This window comes from Miniopterus schreibersii (genome assembly GCF_964146895.1).
Source record: "Miniopterus schreibersii genome assembly, chromosome: 2".
NCBI lineage: Eukaryota > Metazoa > Chordata > Mammalia > Chiroptera > Miniopteridae > Miniopterus > Miniopterus schreibersii.
Window position 1 is genome coordinate 106,340,285 of NC_138102.1, and position 20,281 is coordinate 106,360,565.

Below are 20,281 nucleotides of genomic sequence, written 5' to 3' on the forward strand. Positions count from 1 at the left end.
TCCACTGGGTTAAAGATTGGTTCCTTAGAATCTACTCATTTCAGAGCAAAAGAGACCTGAGAGATGACTCAAGATCAGATTCCCAATTTTGCTGATGAGAAACCAATGCTCAGAGTGTGTAACTGGCATTCCTGCTGTCACAGAGTTAACTAGAGCAAGGACAAACTATGGCTCCAAGTTCAAGGCTCTTTCTTAACAACATCAGGTAATAATATCTTTCTCTAAGCATGTTCACACACGTGTGCACATGGGTGTGCACACACACATACACACACACACACGCACACACACACTTATAGATCTTACTTCTGGTCTGTTAACTGTCCACCAAGAAAAACTGGCAATATCACTTGGGGATCCTGTGACTGACCACTTTCTCCTGCTTCACAGAATAGAAGGTAAGGCCTAGGGCCCCTCAACGGAACCTGTTCTCTAATAGGGGAGCTCTGGGCGTCTCCCAATCTGGGTTAATCTTGGGAATCCTCAGTCTACCAGGAGACCACTCTTTGAACCTCATTTGAGCCTGTGTGCACCTAGGCATGGGGCTTGCCTCTTGAGTGGGCACGTAAGCTGGGCTATCTCTTATAAGTAGGAAGTGGAGTGGGACTTCCCCAGAGAACACTGGGCCACTTGCCTAATGCTTTGTGGGTCAGTGTAGGTGTCCTGCACATGGTGAGAGGAGCAGAGCCCTGGACACACTGCCTAAGGGCCTGACATTGCAAGAATGTGACCCTTCTGTGTAGAGGCTGCTTGCTTTGGAGATTGGGCTGCTGGGAGGGCGGATTACTTAGCTCATTTTGAGAGAACTGGTGCAAAAGGGGTGTCGCTGCAGCAGAAGAGGGCCCAGATGGGGAGATCCCTGGCACCCTGGACAGCTCCCAAAGGCACAGCCCCTTCACCACCCTTCCCACCCCCCTTGGAGGCCCTGGGTACCTGTTGATTCTTTAGGTCAAGGGAGAGCTCGTAATCGGAGGCAGCAGGGGTGTGGGAGCAGAGCCCTGTTGCCAGGGCAGGCTGCTGCTGGCCAGGGGAGGCCCCACGGTGCGGGCCAGCCCTCGGGGAGGCACCCCCTGCCCCTGGCCGCTCCTCCTCCTCCTGCAGCTCCTGGGCTTGAGCCTTCGGGGCATGGGCACTGGGTCTGCCGGCTGCCACGGCTGCTGCTGCCACCACGGAGTCCTCCATGCCCCCACTGGCCTGGGCGCAGGAGCCGTCACTGTGAACAAAAGGCAACGGTGCTCGGTTGGGGAAGAGGGGGACAGGGTGCATGTGGGTACAGGGGTGGGGGAGAAACCGGGCAGTCTGGCAGCGATGGGCCTTTCTAGTGGTGGGGGCTGCTGAAGATGTCTCCTGCAGTCCCCTCTAGGGAAGGGCTATCTTGGCAGGGAATAGCCCCAGCAAGAAGGAGGACCTATACTTGGTATCCCACACAGAGGGAAGAAGCAGTTATGGCCAGAGCTCATGAACTTCTGCTTGGAAGAAGAGGAGCAGAGAGGTTAAGAGTAGACTGCCTGGGTTAAAATGTGGGCTCTGCCTCTTACTAGCTGTGGGACTCTGAGCAGATTATTTAACCTCACTGTACCTATTTCCCCATCTATAAAATAGGCATAATAATAGTGTCTACCTCATAGGGATGTTGGAAGGCTTAAATTAGCTAAAATTCTTAAAACAGTGCTTGGTTCATGGTAATTGCTGTGTATAAGTGTTAACTATCATAATTATCAGTGGGCTGACTCTCTGGCCATTGGCTTAGGTAGCTGGAGGAAGATGACCCACACTGATTCAGCTCCATCTTTTGTCCAAACGTGTCTGGGGGATGCTTATTTGCCCGGTTGGGGCATAAAGGGCCCCCAAAGCAGGTGGATGCCAGCTTTTGTGGGCTGTGTCTATGAAGAGGATGGTTCTTGCTTTGCTGGGTTTGGGAAGCATCTGTTCTTCCCTCACTCTTCCTCTTCTTCCCTGAAGCAAGCTGATCTGTAGTTGCTATCTATCCTCCCCCTATAAGAAGACACCTGCTAGCTGGACCACCACACTCCAGCCTGCCCTGGAGCATTAGTGCACTTAGGTTGCTCCCTTCCCCAGTCAGCCTCCAAATTCTGCACTTTCCTCAAGGCTCAGTGTTAAGCCACTTCCTCCATGGAGCCTTCCCAGGTGACTCCAGCTTTTGCTGCTCTATCTGCTAGAATACTAGGACCTGCACTTAGAGAGTCACTGTCTATTTCACAGAGGAGGAGAAGCATTGTGGGCTCAAATCCAAGCTCTGCCACTGTGTGGCTTTGTTCAAGTTGCTTTTTCTCTGAGCCCTGGTTTTCTCATCTGTGTAATGGAGGTTCTAGTACCTACCTTACTGGGTTATGATTGGGGTGTGGGTCAAGGAGTCAGTATATGTAAGGCATTTAGCACAGTGCCTGGCAGAGTAAGTGCTCGATAAACATTAACTCCTGTTTCTCTCATCAGTCCCCTCCCAGAGGCCAGAGCCTGTATTCCATCTGATTCCCTTCCCCCCACTTAGTGCTGGGCAAAGGATGAGTGTTCAATAAATATTTGCTGATGACAGAATTGAAGAGAACCCAAGGGCCAGAGGATGGCCTCTGCAGTGGACAGTGACAGAAGGTCAGAACTGGAAGGGACCCTGAGGTCATCTAGTTCAGTCTTCCAATCTCCTTTTTCACAAATGAGCAGGGGTGCAGGGAGGTGGGGTGGCCCTAGTTAGAGAGCTAGGCAACCTTAGGACTTGCTTATTTCTTCCAAGGCTTTGCCTCCATGTAAGAGGCCCCAAATCATACCAGAGAGGAGACCTTTTGCTATTGCTTTCACCCAACTTTGGAGCCCCTGGTGCTAGAATAACCAAGGGCAGGGTGAAGAGCCCTCTCTTCACTAAACCTCCATCTGTCCTCCCAGCATCCCCCCGATAAAGGAGAGCTCATTGGATTGCCTTGGAACCAGGAGCCTCAGACTCCCTAAGGCACCACTCCTTGCTATGGCATATTCCTTTGCTCTGTCATTTCTTGTGTGGCCGCCAATGAAGCTACATAGTTGGGTGAACTCTAGATATCAGATGTGTGTGTTTTTTAAACTAGTATCACCAGGAGGTTCTTTCACAACTCTTACTTGAACTCCTCTTGCTTAAAGCTCCTCTTGTCCACTCTCCCTTCAGGGCACATGGAAACAGCCCCTTCCCTCTGTGAGCACAACCGGCCTCTGGAAGACAACATCTAGTCCCACCTGCAACTGTTTTTGGTACTGATGCCCAAGGCCTCCCCAACCCAAAACGTTTCAGGACTCTTTAGAGAGCCGGTGGCTACTCAGGGCTGCAGACACCGTTTAAAGTAGCCTTTAGTTTTCCCTGATTGCTGGAGTGTGCTTGGCAAGAGGTTCTGGGGAGTGGATGCCACTCAATAGCAGGCTCAACCAACAACAATAGAGGTTGGTAGATAAATATACCAGCTTCCTCATCCCTCAGGCAAAACAACTCTAAGGCACATTCCATGCCACCTCCCCAAAGTGCCCAATGTGATGGAGCCCCAGTTGGCCAAAGCAGTGACCTGATCATTAATGAACCTGTATTGGCTTCCTTCTTTTCTGTGTCTCAGTCCCAATTCCCCTATTGACACTTCTTAGAGTTACCTTGTGCCAAATAAACTACTTATATTAAAACAAAACAAAATTTTAAAATAGCCTTCTTTGTGGGCCACCCTTCTGGATATAGACAAAGGCTCCAAGGACTTCTCACCTGAACTCATTCACAGGCCTAGGAGTTAGGCTACCCCACTGCCATTTCCACTCACAGACACACAACCCTCCCACACACACCTCCCCCCCCACACACACTCATGCACACGCAATGCTTCTAAATAGCTGTGAGGCTTTGAGTAATTCATGTCCTCCTCCTGGGTCAGTTTCCTCACCAGTCACCTGAGGGGAGCTTACTCATCTCTCAGGACCCTGCTGACTCAGACATTCTGGGAGCTTGGGTTGCAGTGCTGAGACCAATCCAACAAGGCCCACCGACCCCAAGGATCCAGGCTTTCTGGCTGGTGCAACCAACTCCACCTTTCCCACCTATGTGCACAGGGACCTAAGAGACTGTGGCCCTCCTCCCAGGTATACGATTAAGAGTGTAGAAAGGGGACCCTGTCCTTGCCTTCCTTCCTTAGACTTCTCCGTGCGTGTGGTAGAAGGTGACTATGGAAACCCAGGACTGCTGTCATTAATATGGCAAAGTTTAAAGTTATATAATGGAGGGCAAAGAACATACGTTTTGGTTTCAGGACTCTTTAGAACCAAGGTCTGCTATCTACTATGTGACCTTGAGCAAGTTATCTAACTTCCTCATCTACAAATGGGCATCCTAATAACTCTTTTACAAGGTTGCTGTGAGAAATAGACGTAGCTTGCAAAGCACCTAGTACAGTGCCTGGCACACTGAGTCCCTGATAAGTGGTGATGGCAGAGATGGTTGTATTTTGAGCTGGGACCCTACAGCATGGAGTCTCAAAGGAATCCCAGGAAATAACGTGGAGAGTTCCTAAGTGGAAAGGGTTCTCAACATTTAGTCTTCCTGTCAACCTTCATGAAACAGAAACAATTGGAGTTTTTTCATCACACCTTCTGGCCTTTCCCAGTTCTCCAGACTAACTCCCAGGGTGTTTAGGGAGAAGACTGAAGATGGACTGGCTTCCTCCCACCCCTGTTCTCCATCCACAGAAGCAACCACACAGTGAAGGGCCTTGCTCTGGGATGTCACCAAGTCACGGGATACATGGCCTCTGAGGAATCTGTTGTGTATTCACCACCTACAGGCAGTCCCTTTAACTGTCACCACCACAGTGTGGCATCCCCTGGGTGGGCATTTATCCAGTGCCTGTTGTGTGGACTTGTGCTTTGGTCACTTTGTCGGGGAGCAGTGGAAGCCTTTGTGTTCAGCACCTCTATTCATTTATTTATTTATTTATTTATTTATTTATTTATTATTTATTTTTGTTAATCCTCACCTGAGGATATTTTTTCCATTGATTTTTTAGAGAGAGTGGAAGGGACGGGAAGAGACAGAGAGAGAAACATCGATGTGAGAGAGACACATTGATTCGTTGCCTCCCACACATGCTCCGACCAGGGCCGGGGATTGAGCCTGCAACCGAGGTACGTGCCCTTGACTGGAACTGAACCCAAGACCCTTCAGTCTGAGGGCCGACGCTCTAACCACTGAGCAAAACCAACTAGGGCTCCTATTTAAAGGCTGAGAATCAACAAGATGTTACCAGCCTCAGTTTCCCGCTCTGCACTCCATCTCTAAAGATGGTCCGAGGAAAGAGGTTTGAATCTTCATCTTACATTGTCATAGCTGGAAGGACCATTGTCCTTAATCCATAGTCGCTTATGGAATTGGAAGCCCATTGTTCCAGTACCTGGGACATCATTACTCCCAAGACATAATCTATGTGTCACTTAAGCTTCCAGAGTTTGCTGGGCTGACCTCACATCATGAAACTGCCGTCCCTAGTGGGTCAGATTCCAGGCAGCCTGGCACTTGGACAGGAATCATGTGGAATTCACTCTGTGACCTGCATAGCTTCTTGTAAGCCCTTCCCTTGAGCTCCTGGAGAGGGATCCCGGTGATCTTAGCTGTACTGGGCTCATATCCAGCTGCAGAAACTGATCTCTTGAATGGCAGTCCACTAGCCTGGAGAAATTTAAAGTCACTGCTGACATATGGGAGATGCTAGTCACAAGAATCTTCCCCTGGTTGGGGCATCCATTTGAGAAGGTAATAAGTGGATGGCACCAAAGTGAGAGGTTCTTAGAAGGCTTTGGTTGTGCCCAGATGGTATTAGGCTGATACATATACAGGGCCCAGGCCATCCATGGAGGTTATTCTACATATGAGAACACAGGATTAGAGTATGGGAAATGAAAGTCTTTGAGAAATTGAGGGAACAAGAGTCACTCAGAAGGATAATACATGTGCCCAAGAGCAGAATGACCTGTATGTTGAAGCTGAACATCACATTGGGGAAGGGTCACTAATGTGGAGAGCCAGCTTGTGCTCAGAAGGGTGCTGGGTCCCTGCTGAGCATGCCTCGTCCTGGCGCATGTGCGACTCTCTTGGGGTTCCAGTGACCACCCCAGCCTACCTACCATCTCTGCTACCAGAGTTGACTTTCTAAAATGCAGCTGCTATAATGCCTGTGAGCATTTCTGAGTTCTAGCACCTTTGATAAGAACTCTGGGCTCTCTTCCCAGAAAAGTGCGCATTATATCATACACACCAAATTTTATCTCTGTCTTCAGAGGCCTTACAGACCCCGTGGATCCAGGCTAGAAACACTATTCTGAAGAGATGATCACGGATTATCTTCCATATGCTGAGGACAGTGCCAAGGGCTGTAGGCAGCTCTGCTAGTACAGACAAAATGTTTGGGTACCACACACCACAGAGCTTTCCGACACTGGTCACCGTGACCTCAACACAGGGAATCCTCGTTCACAAGTAAGAAAGCTTGAGTGGAGTGAGGTCCCTGGGTCTGCAACTTACTAACTGGGTGAGCTTGAGCAAGATACCTTACTTTCTCATCTCAGTTTTCTCACTTGCAACATGGGGACGTGAAGATCTCTTTTCCAAGAGAGTGATGGAGGTAAAATGACTTCCTAGGTTGGCATGATGGCCACCACAGGAAATTTAGCCTTTCTGTAAGAGGAAAGAGCGAGAAGGGGGGTACCTGACAGGACCCCAGCATCTGCGCTTACTCAGCCCCTGACAAGAAGCTGAGTCCCTGTGAGGAGCTGGAGGGGACAGGAGCAGCTGAAGAGCTGTGTGAGGGTGAGGAGAGGGTGTGGGCCCTGCTTGGAGAGACCTCAGGGGCCGAGGCACCCAGGCTCACACTTCCATAGCAGAGGCTGGCATGGGTGGTGGTGGCCCTCGGCACTATGGTGGAGAAAGGATGAGGGGGAGCCTGGAGGGCCAGCCACTGAGGCTTGTCGGTATTGATGGGGGTGGGGGCGGGGGAGGGCTGCTTTCCCATGGGCACGGTGGCTAGAACAGTAATTACTAGAGACTTGCTAGGAGTGTTTTGAAGGCTGCAGGCCTCCTCAGACTGGAAGATCCTCCCACACTAGATTATCCCAGACTCGGCCAGCCTTTCTTAAAGCTCTTCTGGGACAAAGAAACGAGGCATTTTCCAGACAAAAGCTAATAACATGCCTCACATCTCAAGATTTTTCAGCCTTTACTAAAACACTTCTTTCTCTCCCTTGTCTGAATCAATAAAGTTATCGTAGGTGGTCAGAATAGTCACTGAACGATGGAAGCCAAGTACCCTTTGAGGTCCCAGGTGGTACTGGGGAGGGTTGAGGTGAACAGAGGGCCAATGTTAAAAACAAATTCACTCTGTGCCCATTCGAAGCACAGGCTGGAAAATGCTGCTTGAGGTGGTGGTAAGAGCACTGAGAGTCAGGGTCTAATCTCCCCTCCGCCCGCAGCGTTCGGTATAACTTCAGGTACATGGCTTCTCTCTGTACCTGTTTCCTCATCGTAAAATTGACAGTTCGAGCAAGACGCTGTGACATCTGGAAGGAAGGAGGGCCCAGCTTCCTCCCTCTCCCCTTCCTTCTGCACTAGCCCAGGGCTCACGCTGCACCATCCCTGCTGATGCCCACCAGTCAGCCCTCAACACCCAAGAACAGAGCACAAGCCTCCCTTTGCCTCCCTATGTCATTTAATCCATGCCAGCACCTCCTCTGTGACCTCCATTATCCGAGCTGGAAGCCAGGTCTCAGAATAGAATGCCCTGGAGGAGGGCAGCTGTGGCTTTCTGGGCTCCTCTTGCAGACCCTGCCCTGATTTCATTGGTTTTGACAGAAGCAGCTCCCTCCCACCTCCCAAGGGCCCTGAGAGAATAAGTTATTCTCTCTCCTGTCGGCTCTAAGGAGACTCCCGCCTTTGGTCTCACAGCTGTTCCAAAAGGTGCTGGCCAGTTTGGTTTGTCTGTAGGGCTTTCTGTCGAAGGGATCACAGCACTTCTCTGAGCTCGTGCCCTCCCCACACCCAGGCCCACAATACCAAGGGTGCCACTCAAGGAGCAGTTCATGCAGCCTGTCCCCAGAGGGCCTATGTGGAAAGCACCCCTGCTTAGCTCACCCACGGTGCAATCTTAGCCCCTGGGCATGTCAGAACATGGCACGCCCCAGAGAGGCCTCATCTAGAAACTTCCTCAGGACAGCTCCCTCATAAGCCCCAATCTGGTCACACTGACTAATGCCATTTTACTGCCCCTGGACTCCTAATATTTTTGAGTATTTTATTTTCTCACAAATAAGCATGGATCTGGTAGCAAAATCAAGCTCTAAAGACATCCTCCCTCTTCTCTGCCCCCTCCACACACGCAGCACACAGCTTCACACATGCGGGCCGACGGAACTCAGTGTGCACCTGAATATACCTGCATTTTCTCACTTTTATGCCTGCTTGTGCTACCGCCCCTAAGATAAGACAGTTCCTCCTCCTGTTCTCATCTCACTAGCCTTAAGATGAAGCTCAGAACGGCTCCCCCTCACACGGCTCTAAAGCCATCTCACAGCACCTACTATTTACAGCCTCGTGAACTCGGGTTTCTTATTTTTTTTCTTTTTTATGGACAATTCTATAATGCACAGATGAATAATATGCGTGAGGTATAAAGAAAAATGCACACTTGCACCCAGCTAGAGAAACAGCACATCAGAAGCCTTTAATACCCATGTGCTCCTCCTCCCTCCTCAGAGGAGTCGCTGTCCTGCATTTGTGTTCATCATTTCCCAGGTTTTCCTTCGGGGCAGATTCCCTCCTGTCTTTATGTAAGCGGTGGTGGCTGCTGGCTGGAGCACACGTGTGCATAGTGAGCTGGGCAGGGAGGCTCAGGAACACTCCAGGTCTTGCAAACTCTAAAGGGGTGAGGAAGCCCCTTTGGCACACAGTACTGTGTGTGCCCATTACTTCAGCAAGGCAGACTTTCAGGAAAGAAAATGGACTTGTCCCTTAAGGACCCACACCCTGCAGGCCCTCTGTGGCCTGGATGGGCAATGATCTTCAAATGGACCATCGTGACTGTTTGGAGTCACAGAGGTGATGCTGAGAGAGGTGTACTGAAGAGCAGCATCAGCTGGTCACCATCTGGGAGCTGGGTCCAGGGTGTGATTGCTTCTTGGGTCCCTGAGAGGAGGAAGCATATGAGGCCATGGACAGTGTCCGCCAACTCCTGATTGGGGCCAGCACTGTGGCAGCGACAAGTGTGGGCTCGGGGCCAGGCTGCCTAGGTCTGAATGCTGGCTCTGCCGTTCACCTGCTGTGACGCCTTGGGCACGTTGCTCAACCTCCTTGCGCCTTACTTTCCTCTCTATGAAAGACATATATGGTGATATATGTCTAACGCTCAGCAAGCCCTATATAAGTAGTAACTATCTTTTTCCTTTTTAGGATTTCCAACATGCTATTTTGCTAAATAAGAAAAATTGTTAAAAGCACTCTTCTGTTTCCCTATAATATTATAAAAGAATATGAAAAGTAAGAAGGATGTGATTTCAGAATAAAGAAATAGTCCCTTAACTTGAACTTTCATCTTTTATGTTCTTGGTGTCTTGTGCTAGAGTTCTCTAAATGGAAGTATTGGACTTTTCTGTATGGTGTAATTACTGAAGCTCTGAGTTAGAGATGATGCCAAGAGAAGCTTACCAGAAGGCAGCAAGGGCTGGGAGGCAGCAGAGTGTAATGAATATGAGATTAAGAACCAGACAGACCGACCGTGGTTAAAATCTGGCCACCCCCTATCTGTGTGGCACTGAGTAGTTCCCTAACTTCTCTGAGCCTATTTCCTCATGGGTGAAGTTAAGACACCTACCTCATGATTTTGCTGGGGGAGTTAGCAAAATAATGTCCATAAAGCCTCTGGCACCCATTTGGTGCTCAGCAAATGTAGGTTTCCTACCTTAATCTGGGCCTGTTGTGCTTCCCCTCTTTCTGGTTCATGAGCAATTGCTCCCTGAGAACAAAGCCCTCTTCTTGCCCTTCTTGGATCTCTCAGAGAGCCCTCTGATGGCCACCTACACAAACCATGTGTACATACAGCCCAACCCAGAGGGCATGAGACCTAAAGTCTCATCATTTCACCCTCCTCCTGGTCCAACCCAGATCAGTCCTACCTCGCCCCAGCAGAGTAGATGTTTCTTTTGTCCTGAGCCATTTCCAGGGAAGGATAGCCTTCCAGCTCCTCATGGGCTCAATTTCACCACACGCCAGGGGAAATGTATCTGATGGCCCACAGGTGCTTATGGCGGACAGGTATGTGCTTGCCAAAACAGGAGTCTTGTGACACAAGAGATGGAAATGGCAAATTACCTGTAGTGTAGGATATTGCTCTGGACATCCATCAAGTTACTATGGAGCAACATTCCTACCTGTTTCCCTACAATCACCTTCCTTATCTTCACCTTTCCTACTAGAAGTCCTTCCTAACGTCTAGCTTCAATATTCCTTGCTGCAGTAGGAACCATTCACAAGCTTACAGTATCAGAATGGCCCTACCACATCCCACATGTCTGTGGGTTTCACAGGCCATCTCCAGAAATGTTTAGGGGGAAGGGACAATGCAGCACACACTGGCTATCAGAAGAAGCCACAGAAATCCCAGCTTGGGGAGCCCTCCACAGGCAGGGCGGAGTCAGTGCCAGGCCATAAACCTTTCCTTGAGGTGGTAAATGGTCTCCTTTCTCTTAGGGTAACAGACAGTTAGACTGACAAAATTGTCCTGATAAAAATGTGGACAGCCTGGTGCTGGGTTAAATCATTTCCTCTCCTGCCCTGATGTCTCGAAAACCTCCTTTTCCAGCCTGTGGCCCTGCTTGATTGGCATTCATCTGGGCCTTTAGCTTCTTTGATCTCTTCCCCAAATTGGTCCCTCACTTCTCAGAGTCAGTCCCTGTCCCTCTTTCTCTGTCTCTCTCTATCTCTTACTCTTGGATATTGGGCTCTTTCCAGCCAAAACTCTGTATTTCATGGGCTAGGTTTGAATAGAAATATCTGAAAGGCTGTCTCCTCCTCCATGCCCATTGCCCACCACCCAAAGGAGGGACGGACCGTCTCTGTGAAGGACATGGCTCAATGACCCTGAACAACACGCAAGGTAGTGTGTCCCCTGCTGCATGCTATACCAAGGGCTCTGCCACTACGACCCCACCCCCTGAAGTAGTAGCCCATTCTCTTTAAACTGAGTTTCTAGACCCCGTCTCCTGGGACTCCTGGATCTTAACTGATTTTCCCCTGTCTGCTCTTAAAAAGAGTGCTGCCTATATGCCAGACACCTTGCCTTGCGTCACCTCATTTAACTCTCCCAACCACTCTAAGAGGTAAGTGGTATTGTGATCCCCATTTTACAGATAAAGTAAATTGAGGGTTAGAATGCTTAAGTAATTTAACCAAGGTCACAGAATTTGTAAGTGACTGAGCCAAGACTAGAACTTGGATTTGAATTGCTCTGTCTATGCTCTCAACTGCTCGGCATTCCAGTGCTTCCTTGAAGTCTTTCTGAATTGGTCTTTTAGCCCAGGGTTTCTTTACCACCTCCTCGCCTCTCTTCCTTTCCAACCTAGAAGGCAATCCGTGGAAATCACCTGGTGCTCAGCCCTCTGCCCTTGGGAAGAAAGGGGACTCTTATATTTGAAGTTATTTATTGATCAGTAGTTAAGAGTATCCTGTTTTCCAGGATCATTTCTCATTATGAATTAGTAAATCCATACTAATATGATAAGTCAGTCTCTTATGAATTTGTTTCCGGTGAGTCAGTTTCCCTGGAATCAGAGGGCCTAGGGTAGCCTAACTGATCTCCAAAGCTGCAGAACTTCAGCCTAGACTTAGAACATGGTGACAACACCAAGCTCCCACCAGTCTGTGTGGGTGGTGGCACCTGGTGTGTGACCAAGGCAGCACACTCAAAGAGTGAAAAAGAGGACACAAGGCCTTAACGTCACTGCTCCTGTGGCCCACTCTTCGTGCAGGCTCTCACCTTAACCTCTGCCAACTTCCACCCTCGGACCCTGAACAAGTGGCTCCTCTTCTCCAAGTGTTTCCTCAGCTCTAAAAGGGACACAGTCATTCTTGCCCTCGTGACCTTTAACAGGCTTGCGGTGAGGCTCAAGTAATGAGCAAAAGGGTGAGAGGGAGCTCTGCCATCTGGAAAATGCCCGCACACTTGAACTGTTAAGGTCGTGGCTGACTCTCCACTTCAGCCTCCTTCTTTCCCCATCGTTTCTGTCCTGGGAGTGAGTGGAACTGCATCAGGGTCAAGGACCAGCGCTGAAGCCTCCAGCATGGGGGGGGGCATGCTCTCCCTGTGGCATTCTGGGGGCACAGCAGTGCCCAAATGTGTAGAGAATGGGGAAGATGAAGGGAGCTGTTGTGTAAGGGTTGTCGGTGATGAGTGAGGTGAGGATTTTCTCCTTTTAAAAACTTCTTTTTGTGTTTTAACAATACGTAAAACAGAAAAAGAAAAAAACATGCCCTGGCCTACCCAACACTTTTTGTTCTCACCTATGCTCGTACTGGTTCTAACACTGCCTTTCCCATCTGCCTCTCGGGTCTACTGTCTGTAGCATGTCACTTGCTCCTTGTCTTGCTGGTGGATGCTCCTGGTCCCTCCTTGTGTATGTCTCATCCTTGGCCCAGGCACAGTGCCTTCTTACAGAATCGCTGCCTTACAGGGGGGCCTTGGGCATTAGACACTCCCCCTTATGTCATAGCGAAGGACACTGAGGCATAGGGAAGGCAAGTGCCTTGTCTGAGTGAGGTGCTGGGAAGCACCAGCTTTATCAGGAAGCCTGGCTTCTCCCTTGTTGTGCATTTCACCAGCTGCAAGGCCTTGGGCAAGGCACCTTCCTTTGGTCCTCAGTCTCCTCTCTGTTCAATAAAGGGCCGCTGCATGCCTTGGCTCATTTCCAGCCATGACATCCCCAGGTTCTAAATGAACAGACGCTTTCTCTTTGCTCCCGCTGGCACCTGTCCTTGCTGGAGACAACACATGCCAGTCTTCCTTCAGACATAGCTGTCTTTCCCGTTTTGCTTTTTAATTGTCACAAAAGAAATCTCGGAAAATCTCCTTTCTTAAGCCATTACAAGGCCTTTTAAAGGCAGGAAAGTCTTTAAGAATACCTGGTCTGATTAAACCACTCTTGCTATAGATCAAGACTATTTCCTCTTTTTTGATTTTATAAAACAAATTTAGAACACCTTTTGTCATACATCAGAAACACTTATTGGAATTATAAATTATTTTCATGGTCATAGTATTGGTTAAAAGATAAATGAAGCCCGGCTGGTGTGGCTTAGTGGTCGAGTATCGACCCATGAACCTGAAGGTCATGGTTCGATTCCTGGTCAGGGCGCATGCCCATGTTGTGTGCTCAATCCTTGGTAGGGTGCATGCAGGAGGCAGCCAATCAATGATTCTCTCTCATCATTGCTATTTCCATCTCTCTTCCTCTCCCTTCTTTTCTCTCCCTTCCTCTCTCTGAAATCAATAAAAACATTAAAAAAAAGATAAACGAATAAGTAAAGATGCCCTTTCAGAGGAGAAAAACAAAACAAAACAGAACAAAAAAAACCACAGGAGATAGTGAGGTTAGAAATACCTCTAGGCCTGCAAAGAGAGTTGACTCTTTCTGGGAATGAAAAAATAATAATATCCAAAAGGCTCAAACAAAAACTTTTCATTTAATGAAAAAAGAATTTGTTTCCCAGAAAATTGTTCAAAACTCTGCATTAATGAAGGCTGACTGAACAGAGCTAGCCAGACATTCCTTGTGGTATATTTTATTTTGTAGTTCTGGAAGTATTATCTTTAGTTATGTTTATTTCTTTAAATAATAAAGTCTAGAGCTTTTTAATCCCTAAAAATGTCATCTGGGTCATTTTGCTCTCCAGCTTGGTTGCCCTGATGTGTTTACTTAATTTGCCTGAAGTCTGAAAATAGCCTCATGCACAGGGTGGAGGGGCAGGAAACAAAGGCCTGGCCTTCTCAGTCTCTGAACAAGCTAAGTTTTCTGAAAGAATCTGACCCTAAGCAGCTCACTTCCTGTGGTTAGGGAGGTGGGAGCCAGCTGTTCACTCCTCCTGCCTCACCTTTCACTTTGTGTGCTTTAAAAAGCCTCCCTTTTGTTACCTGACTCGAGTGTAGAAGCTACAACAGATGCTTGGTTGAAATCCTCGCTCTGCCATTTGCCAAACATAAGGGCCTTGGATCAGTCGTTCATTATCTCTGATCCTCAGTTTCTTTGTTTCTAACATGGGAATAATAATAATAACGTTTTATAAGCTTTTAGTGAGAATTAAAAAATACTTGTGTAGCCCATAGCAAGTGCTCAATAAATGACAGCTGGTATTCTCTTTCCCTCTTTCATGGATGGGGGAAACAAAATACAAATAGTGAATGAAGAGGAATTCTCTGATCACCTCTAAATGCCACTGAAAGGAAGTTGTCTGTCCTAACTAGCAGCTTTTTGAAGGTGGGCCCTTTGCTCGCCCCCATAGTTTCCTAAGTACCCTTGGGTGACAACCTAGGCCTCATGAAGAGACCAGTCATAGAGGATGGCGCACGGGCTGGTAGGGAAAATACACAAGGAAATTGGCCTGGAAAAATACTTAACTCCAAACCCAAGTTTCCCAGCTAAGAAAAGTCCTCTGAACAGAAGGTCAAACATCATGACAAGACAAAGCTTTCCTAACACTTTCTGCAAGGTATCCAGTGTTTTGACATCTATTTTATTTTTGTGCCTACTGAGTCTGGCAGGGAAGACACAGGTGGGGCACAGAGAAGTAAAGTGACAAGCCATACAGTTCACTGGGAGGCAGATTTCACTAGCTCTTGGGTCAAATTCTTCTGCCATCTTGTTGTGGTCGCCCTTAGGTAAGGAGCCCATCCAAGGAGGATTCTGATGTAACTACATGAGATCCTCGGGAGACTGGTGAGCAATTCTGCTCAAAAGCCCAAATAAGAAGGGACAGCCCCTCCCCTGTCTCTGCTGTGTCTCATACCACACAGCGTCTTCAGTCCCTGGAATCCCACGTGGGCCAAGCAGGTGGGATGCTCCACTCCAGGGCATGGGAATTTTTACAGCCCTGGGTCAGGTAACATGATCCCAACACTTGCAAAGGCCTCTGGGAACTTACCACTGGACTCTGAAGCTTACCAGGCAACCTCCCCTTGGCCTCACTCACCCCCCACCCCCACCCAGGGGCCTGTGAGGGAGGCTGGGGCTTTTCTGTGTCTCTCTAGGGACTGAGAGGACACAGTTCTGCAGCCAGAGAACGACTCCTCCCCCTTCCACCGGTGAGTGGGGCAGGTTTCCCAGCAGCCTCTGAGCCTCAGATGTGACAAATGGAGTAGACACTGACACCAAAACTCCCAAGCCCAGCGGTCTGAAGACTAAACTATATTGACTGAGAATTTAATTGCTCCATAATGGCTGAGTAAACACTGGCTAGTCCATTGATCATGCCTCAGGCCGCTGGGAAGAGGTGGAAGTCTGCCTGATGCGCAGGACGGTGCTAACACAGGGCTCTCCCTGACAGCCAGTCTTGGAAGGGTGCCCCTTCCTGAGGACCCTGCAGCCTCTGCCACACACATTCTGCAGGCTGGTTAGCAGCTGACAGACAAGAGGGGTGGAGGCGCCAGGAGGTTCTGGTTAGGGCCGGAGGCTCTCTCAATGCATGCAGTGGGAAATGCAGGCCACAAAATCCTTTTTTTTTTTTTTTAAATGGGGGGGAAATGTTAAACCCAGTGCACAGAAAAATAAAACCCCAGAAGGTTGCACACTAATATATTAAGAGTGGTTAATTCTGCTTGACTGGATTCAATTTTTATTTTCTTTATATTGCTGTATTTTCCAACAACTAGCAAGTGTAACTTATAATCAGAGAAAATAAATGTTATTTCAGGTTAAATGAAATGTCTCAAAGAATTTCTCCTATGCTATTAAATAAAAAAAGTCCTAGCAGCAGCTCCGTGGAAAGAGGTTGCCTTTTGGAGTTAGGCCTGGGTTCACCTTTCAGCTCCAGGATGATTCTCAGTAGCCCCTCTATCCATACACAGAACTTCTCTCCATCCCAGATTCCTTATTTGTAAATGGGAGTAGCAGCTATCTCACAGAATTAAGTGAGATAAAATATTGAGAGTGCCTAGTGCAACATCCCTGGTATGTTCAATAAATATTGTGTTCAATAAATATCAGCATCTCTTCCATGCTGGAGCAGGGCAGGGTGCTTGAGGAGGAAGGACCAAACACTGGGGGTGAGTGAGTTCAGGCTGCTGGGGCCCAGAGTGCCCCTCCCCCTCCCCCCACAACCCTCCTTCTCAGGGCTGGGGGTGTTCTGTTTCCTCCCTAGCACCTCCTCTTTCTGACCTCCCCTTCCCCCCAGCTTCCTGTCATTACCCTAATAAAAGCCAATCTTCCTCATCTTGCCCCACTGCCACCCACGGAGACAAATGGGCTAGATGCTGGGAGGCAGCTGGCCAGCTCCAGGGACATTGTTCTGAATGTCACCGAGAGCCTGAGAGGGAGGGGAGCCCTGGGATAGAAAGTAGGGCTGCAATTACTAGCCTATTCAATTCCCCAGAATAAAGTCCTGCCATCAGCCAGCAGTGGAGGGAGGTAGGAAGGGGGATGAAAGACCTGGCACGACTTGTCCCCTGGCTGGCTCTGGGCCCACTCTCCCAGTTCTCACCTGAGGGCCTATTGCCCTGGAAAGCATAGCTGTTTGCTTAGGGGTGTGTGAACCTAAGCACAATGGAGTTCATGAAAACTCTACGCCACCCCATAACTGTTCCATCGTATGCCAGTCCCCGATGCCTACCACTCAGCCTCCCCTCTCACACACACACAGCTTCCAGACTTGATTAACTTTAGGTCTTCCCACTTCTGAGGGCATCACTTCCTGGCAGGCTCCAGATCCCAAGATAGCTTTCTCCTGACCCCAGCCCCCTAAAGGCTGCTCTACAAGTGGCTGGGCACCCCCATGCTAGCACACACTAACAGGGCTGGAGCTTCCCGCTCTCTGGGAGGGGGTGAGGATCTTTCCTGGTCCCTGGAGCTCTCCCCAGGTCTGAGGGTTTGCCTCAGGCCACAGCAGCAGCTCCTCCCCACCCCTCTGATCTGGGGGCTGCGGGTGATCAGCTGCCACTGCAGCCCCCAGGGTCTGAGCCCAGGGGCTCAAGGAAAAGGATTCTTACTTAGTCCCACAGCTTAGGGTGGAGGCAAGGAGGGAACAGACCCTTCAAACTTGTGCTGACTTTGGTTACTACTGGCTTCAGGGTACAGAGGAAGAAGGTGAGGGGGCCTCTGTGGCCAGCTCTGAGATCACACAAGAAAGGCCCCAATGACCCTGAGATCTGATGATTGGTTTGGATTCCTTAAATTGGTGACTCTTGTAGAGATCAACTGGCTTATTCCTAGAAATGCTCAGAGGAGGCTGATTTGGCTGGAGGCTTGCTGAGCTGGTGGGAAACCAGACTGACCAGTGAGGAGGAGCCTGGCTTGTCTTGGAGGCCTCTGTGACCCACCTACTCTGAGCTGGCCCTCAGCCTAGTCTCTGACCTCTACTTTCTCCTAGAGAAACTCATGGGGAGGTTTGAGCTCCACTGAAGGTGGGAACCTGGCTAAAGGGAAGGGATTAAGGTCTGTGAAGGAGCCATGGATAGGTTTGAGAGCAAGGATGTTGGGAGTCTGATGGGAGAATATTTATCTCAGGATGGAATCCCCCCAAGAACCCAGGAATAGACAGACTGACTAACACATCCACTGTCAGAAAACATCTAGATAGCCTCTTCCTAGAGAAGCTGAGAAACTGTCATCAGACAGACAGACAGACAGATGGACAGACATTAACACACTCTAGGAAACTACAAACCAGACAGGACAACTTCGAATAACTGGGAACAGACACAGACAACAGCGGGACCAATGTGGGTGCAAGTCTTCCTGCCCCACTTACAGGGGAGGACTGCAGTAGCAGCACTTACAGCCCCTCCATGAACCAATGGTCAAGAAAACCATCCACCTTCCACCCTCCCTCCTTAGAGCACCTCTGCCCCCACCTCAGTTGCCCTTCAAGGGGAAACTGAGACAATAGGTTTCCTACCATCACACCCCGAATCTTGGAAAATAACCCTATTCCCTTGGAGCCCAGGCCCCATGAGGGGCAGCACCCCTTCCTGCCCCCAAATATACCAGCCTCTCTCCCACCCCTTCCCACCAGGAGACAGACTGCAGGCGGGGGAGGGGGGTATCCAGCCAGGCAGAGGAGTGTTAGCACGTGAAACAGTGGGAGGGGTGCGTGTGAGAGAGAGGAAGGACCAAGGAAAGCCCAAGGGAAGATCTTTGCTGCTGGGGCCCCCAGGACTGACTCTGTGAGGGTATGATGCTCCCATCCTCACCAATGCCTGGTGCTCGGGTAGCAGCAATTAAGTGCCCACTGAATTGAGTTGGATTGATGGGGTAGGAGGCAGACTGGACAGCTTCCCTTGCATCTCCTCCCCTGCCAGGGAAGACATTTTTAGGAGGAAGACTCAGCCACCTGTCTGAACAGGGACAGCTCTTGGGAGGAGCCAGGGTCCCCTGCCTCTTTCCTCCCAGACCACCCTTGCGCCACTCTACTCTCTGTCCTCTCTCCTTTCTCCCCCACTTTCTCATTCTCACATTTCTCTCCTTCCTTGCAGCTTCCAGGTGAGCCATTTTCCATTTGGAGGCATAACGACGCCCCACTAGATGGGGAGCTCCTCAAGGATCCTAGTGGCCTTACTTGTCCTGTGTCCCAGCACAGAACTTGGCACAGAGACCACCCACGGCGTGACACAGAGCCTGGTCCTTCCCTTTGCCTTCTATCCTCCAACGTGGTCGGCTGCAGAGAACAACCATGCCTCCCACCACCCTGGATTGAAGGACCTGGAGGTGTCATTGTGGCCCGACTGCCATAGTTCCCTCCTCAGAGTCCTGCCTCATGCCCAACCACCTCTGACTTCCCTGTATGGGAAATGAGTATAATGCCCTTCAGGGGGTCGTTTCTGTCCTTAAGCTCGATAGCCGTCATCTCTGATAGCCACCATGTCTGATTATTATCTAGTTATTTTTCAAAGAAGAAAGGGAAAGATCGCGGAATTGTTAAATCTTAAACTTGGAAGTGGCGAGCAGGGAGTCAACTGCCCTAAGTGTGCATCTGGGCCCCGGTGCTTACTGGCTGTGTGACTGTGGGCAAGTCCCTTGAGTGCTCTGAACTCACTCACTTCTCACATAAGACAGGGATTATAAAACCTGCCTGGTCTTATTTTCCTAAGCAGGTGAGAGGCTCAGGGAGGTTACATGTAAATGTTATTTTCTAGACAGAGCAACCCCTTCGTTATACAGGTGAGGAAACTGAGGCTGAGGGAGTTAAGTAACTTGTCCAAATTCATTCTGACAACAGGAGACTGTAGATGGGGCAAATTTTTGTCCAGAATCGAAGGACAGTGACTCCAGAGGAAGTAAAGAACAAGAGAAATGTGCAGAACTGTGAGACAGAAAAATTGGTGGAAAAAAGTAAACAAACTGTAATAAGGAACAGAGACTGACAGCACACAGATCAAGATGAAAGTGAGCGGAAACTGATGTGGGCGGGGAGGAGGGGACTGGAGGAGCAGAAGGGCAGCCAGATAGGCGAATGTGGGAGGAGAAAGACGAAAGCGTGATGGAGAGAGCACAGGGGAAGGAGGCAGGAAGAGAGAGGGCAGATGGATAGCCGGAAACAGATGAAGGAGAAGGCCTGGCACAGGGACACCAAACCTGGCTTTTCAATACTCCCCTTCCTCCCGGGGTGTCAGCTAACTCAACGAAGGTTGAAAAATCCCTGCAATTAAAGTCAGTCATCCTCGCTCCTTTACGGAAGGAGAAAGATTCGGAAGAAAAATGTGAATATTTGATATAAGAGGGAAGATGGGCATTCTCATTGGTTGAGCAACTACTGAGTGCCGGACACCTACTGTGTTCTGTATATATAGTCACAGTAATTTCCTCTGACGTTTAAAAATGTACTTTATATAAGCCATTTAGAGGGTAGGAGTATAGGACTGGGATTTGAACAAAGGGGCATAATGACCTCAAAAGTTGGGAATGGCTCATCTGGGGTCCAGAGAAAGCAAAGAGAGATGGAAGTATGAGGAAGGATGTAAAAACCAACAAGCAAAAGCACAAGACTCAAGAGTAAGAGGCCAAAGGGTGCAGTGGTGTGTGCTTT

At 49.3% G+C, this 20,281-nt stretch overlaps 1 protein-coding gene across 2 annotated transcripts in view; it reads right to left on the reverse strand.

Moving 5' to 3' along the window:
• The window catches only part of IQSEC3 (IQ motif and Sec7 domain ArfGEF 3), a gene marked incomplete at its 5' end in the record, with an annotated part of 104,722 nt that overhangs the window by 52,735 nt on the left and 31,706 nt on the right, over positions 1-20,281 (reverse strand). For both annotated transcript variants that reach the window (XM_081130144.1, XM_081130143.1), the window contains one exon: positions 934-1,213. In XM_081130144.1, the coding sequence (XP_080986270.1) occupies positions 934-1,213 (280 nt within the window). The remainder of the gene's footprint in view (positions 1-933; positions 1,214-20,281) is intronic.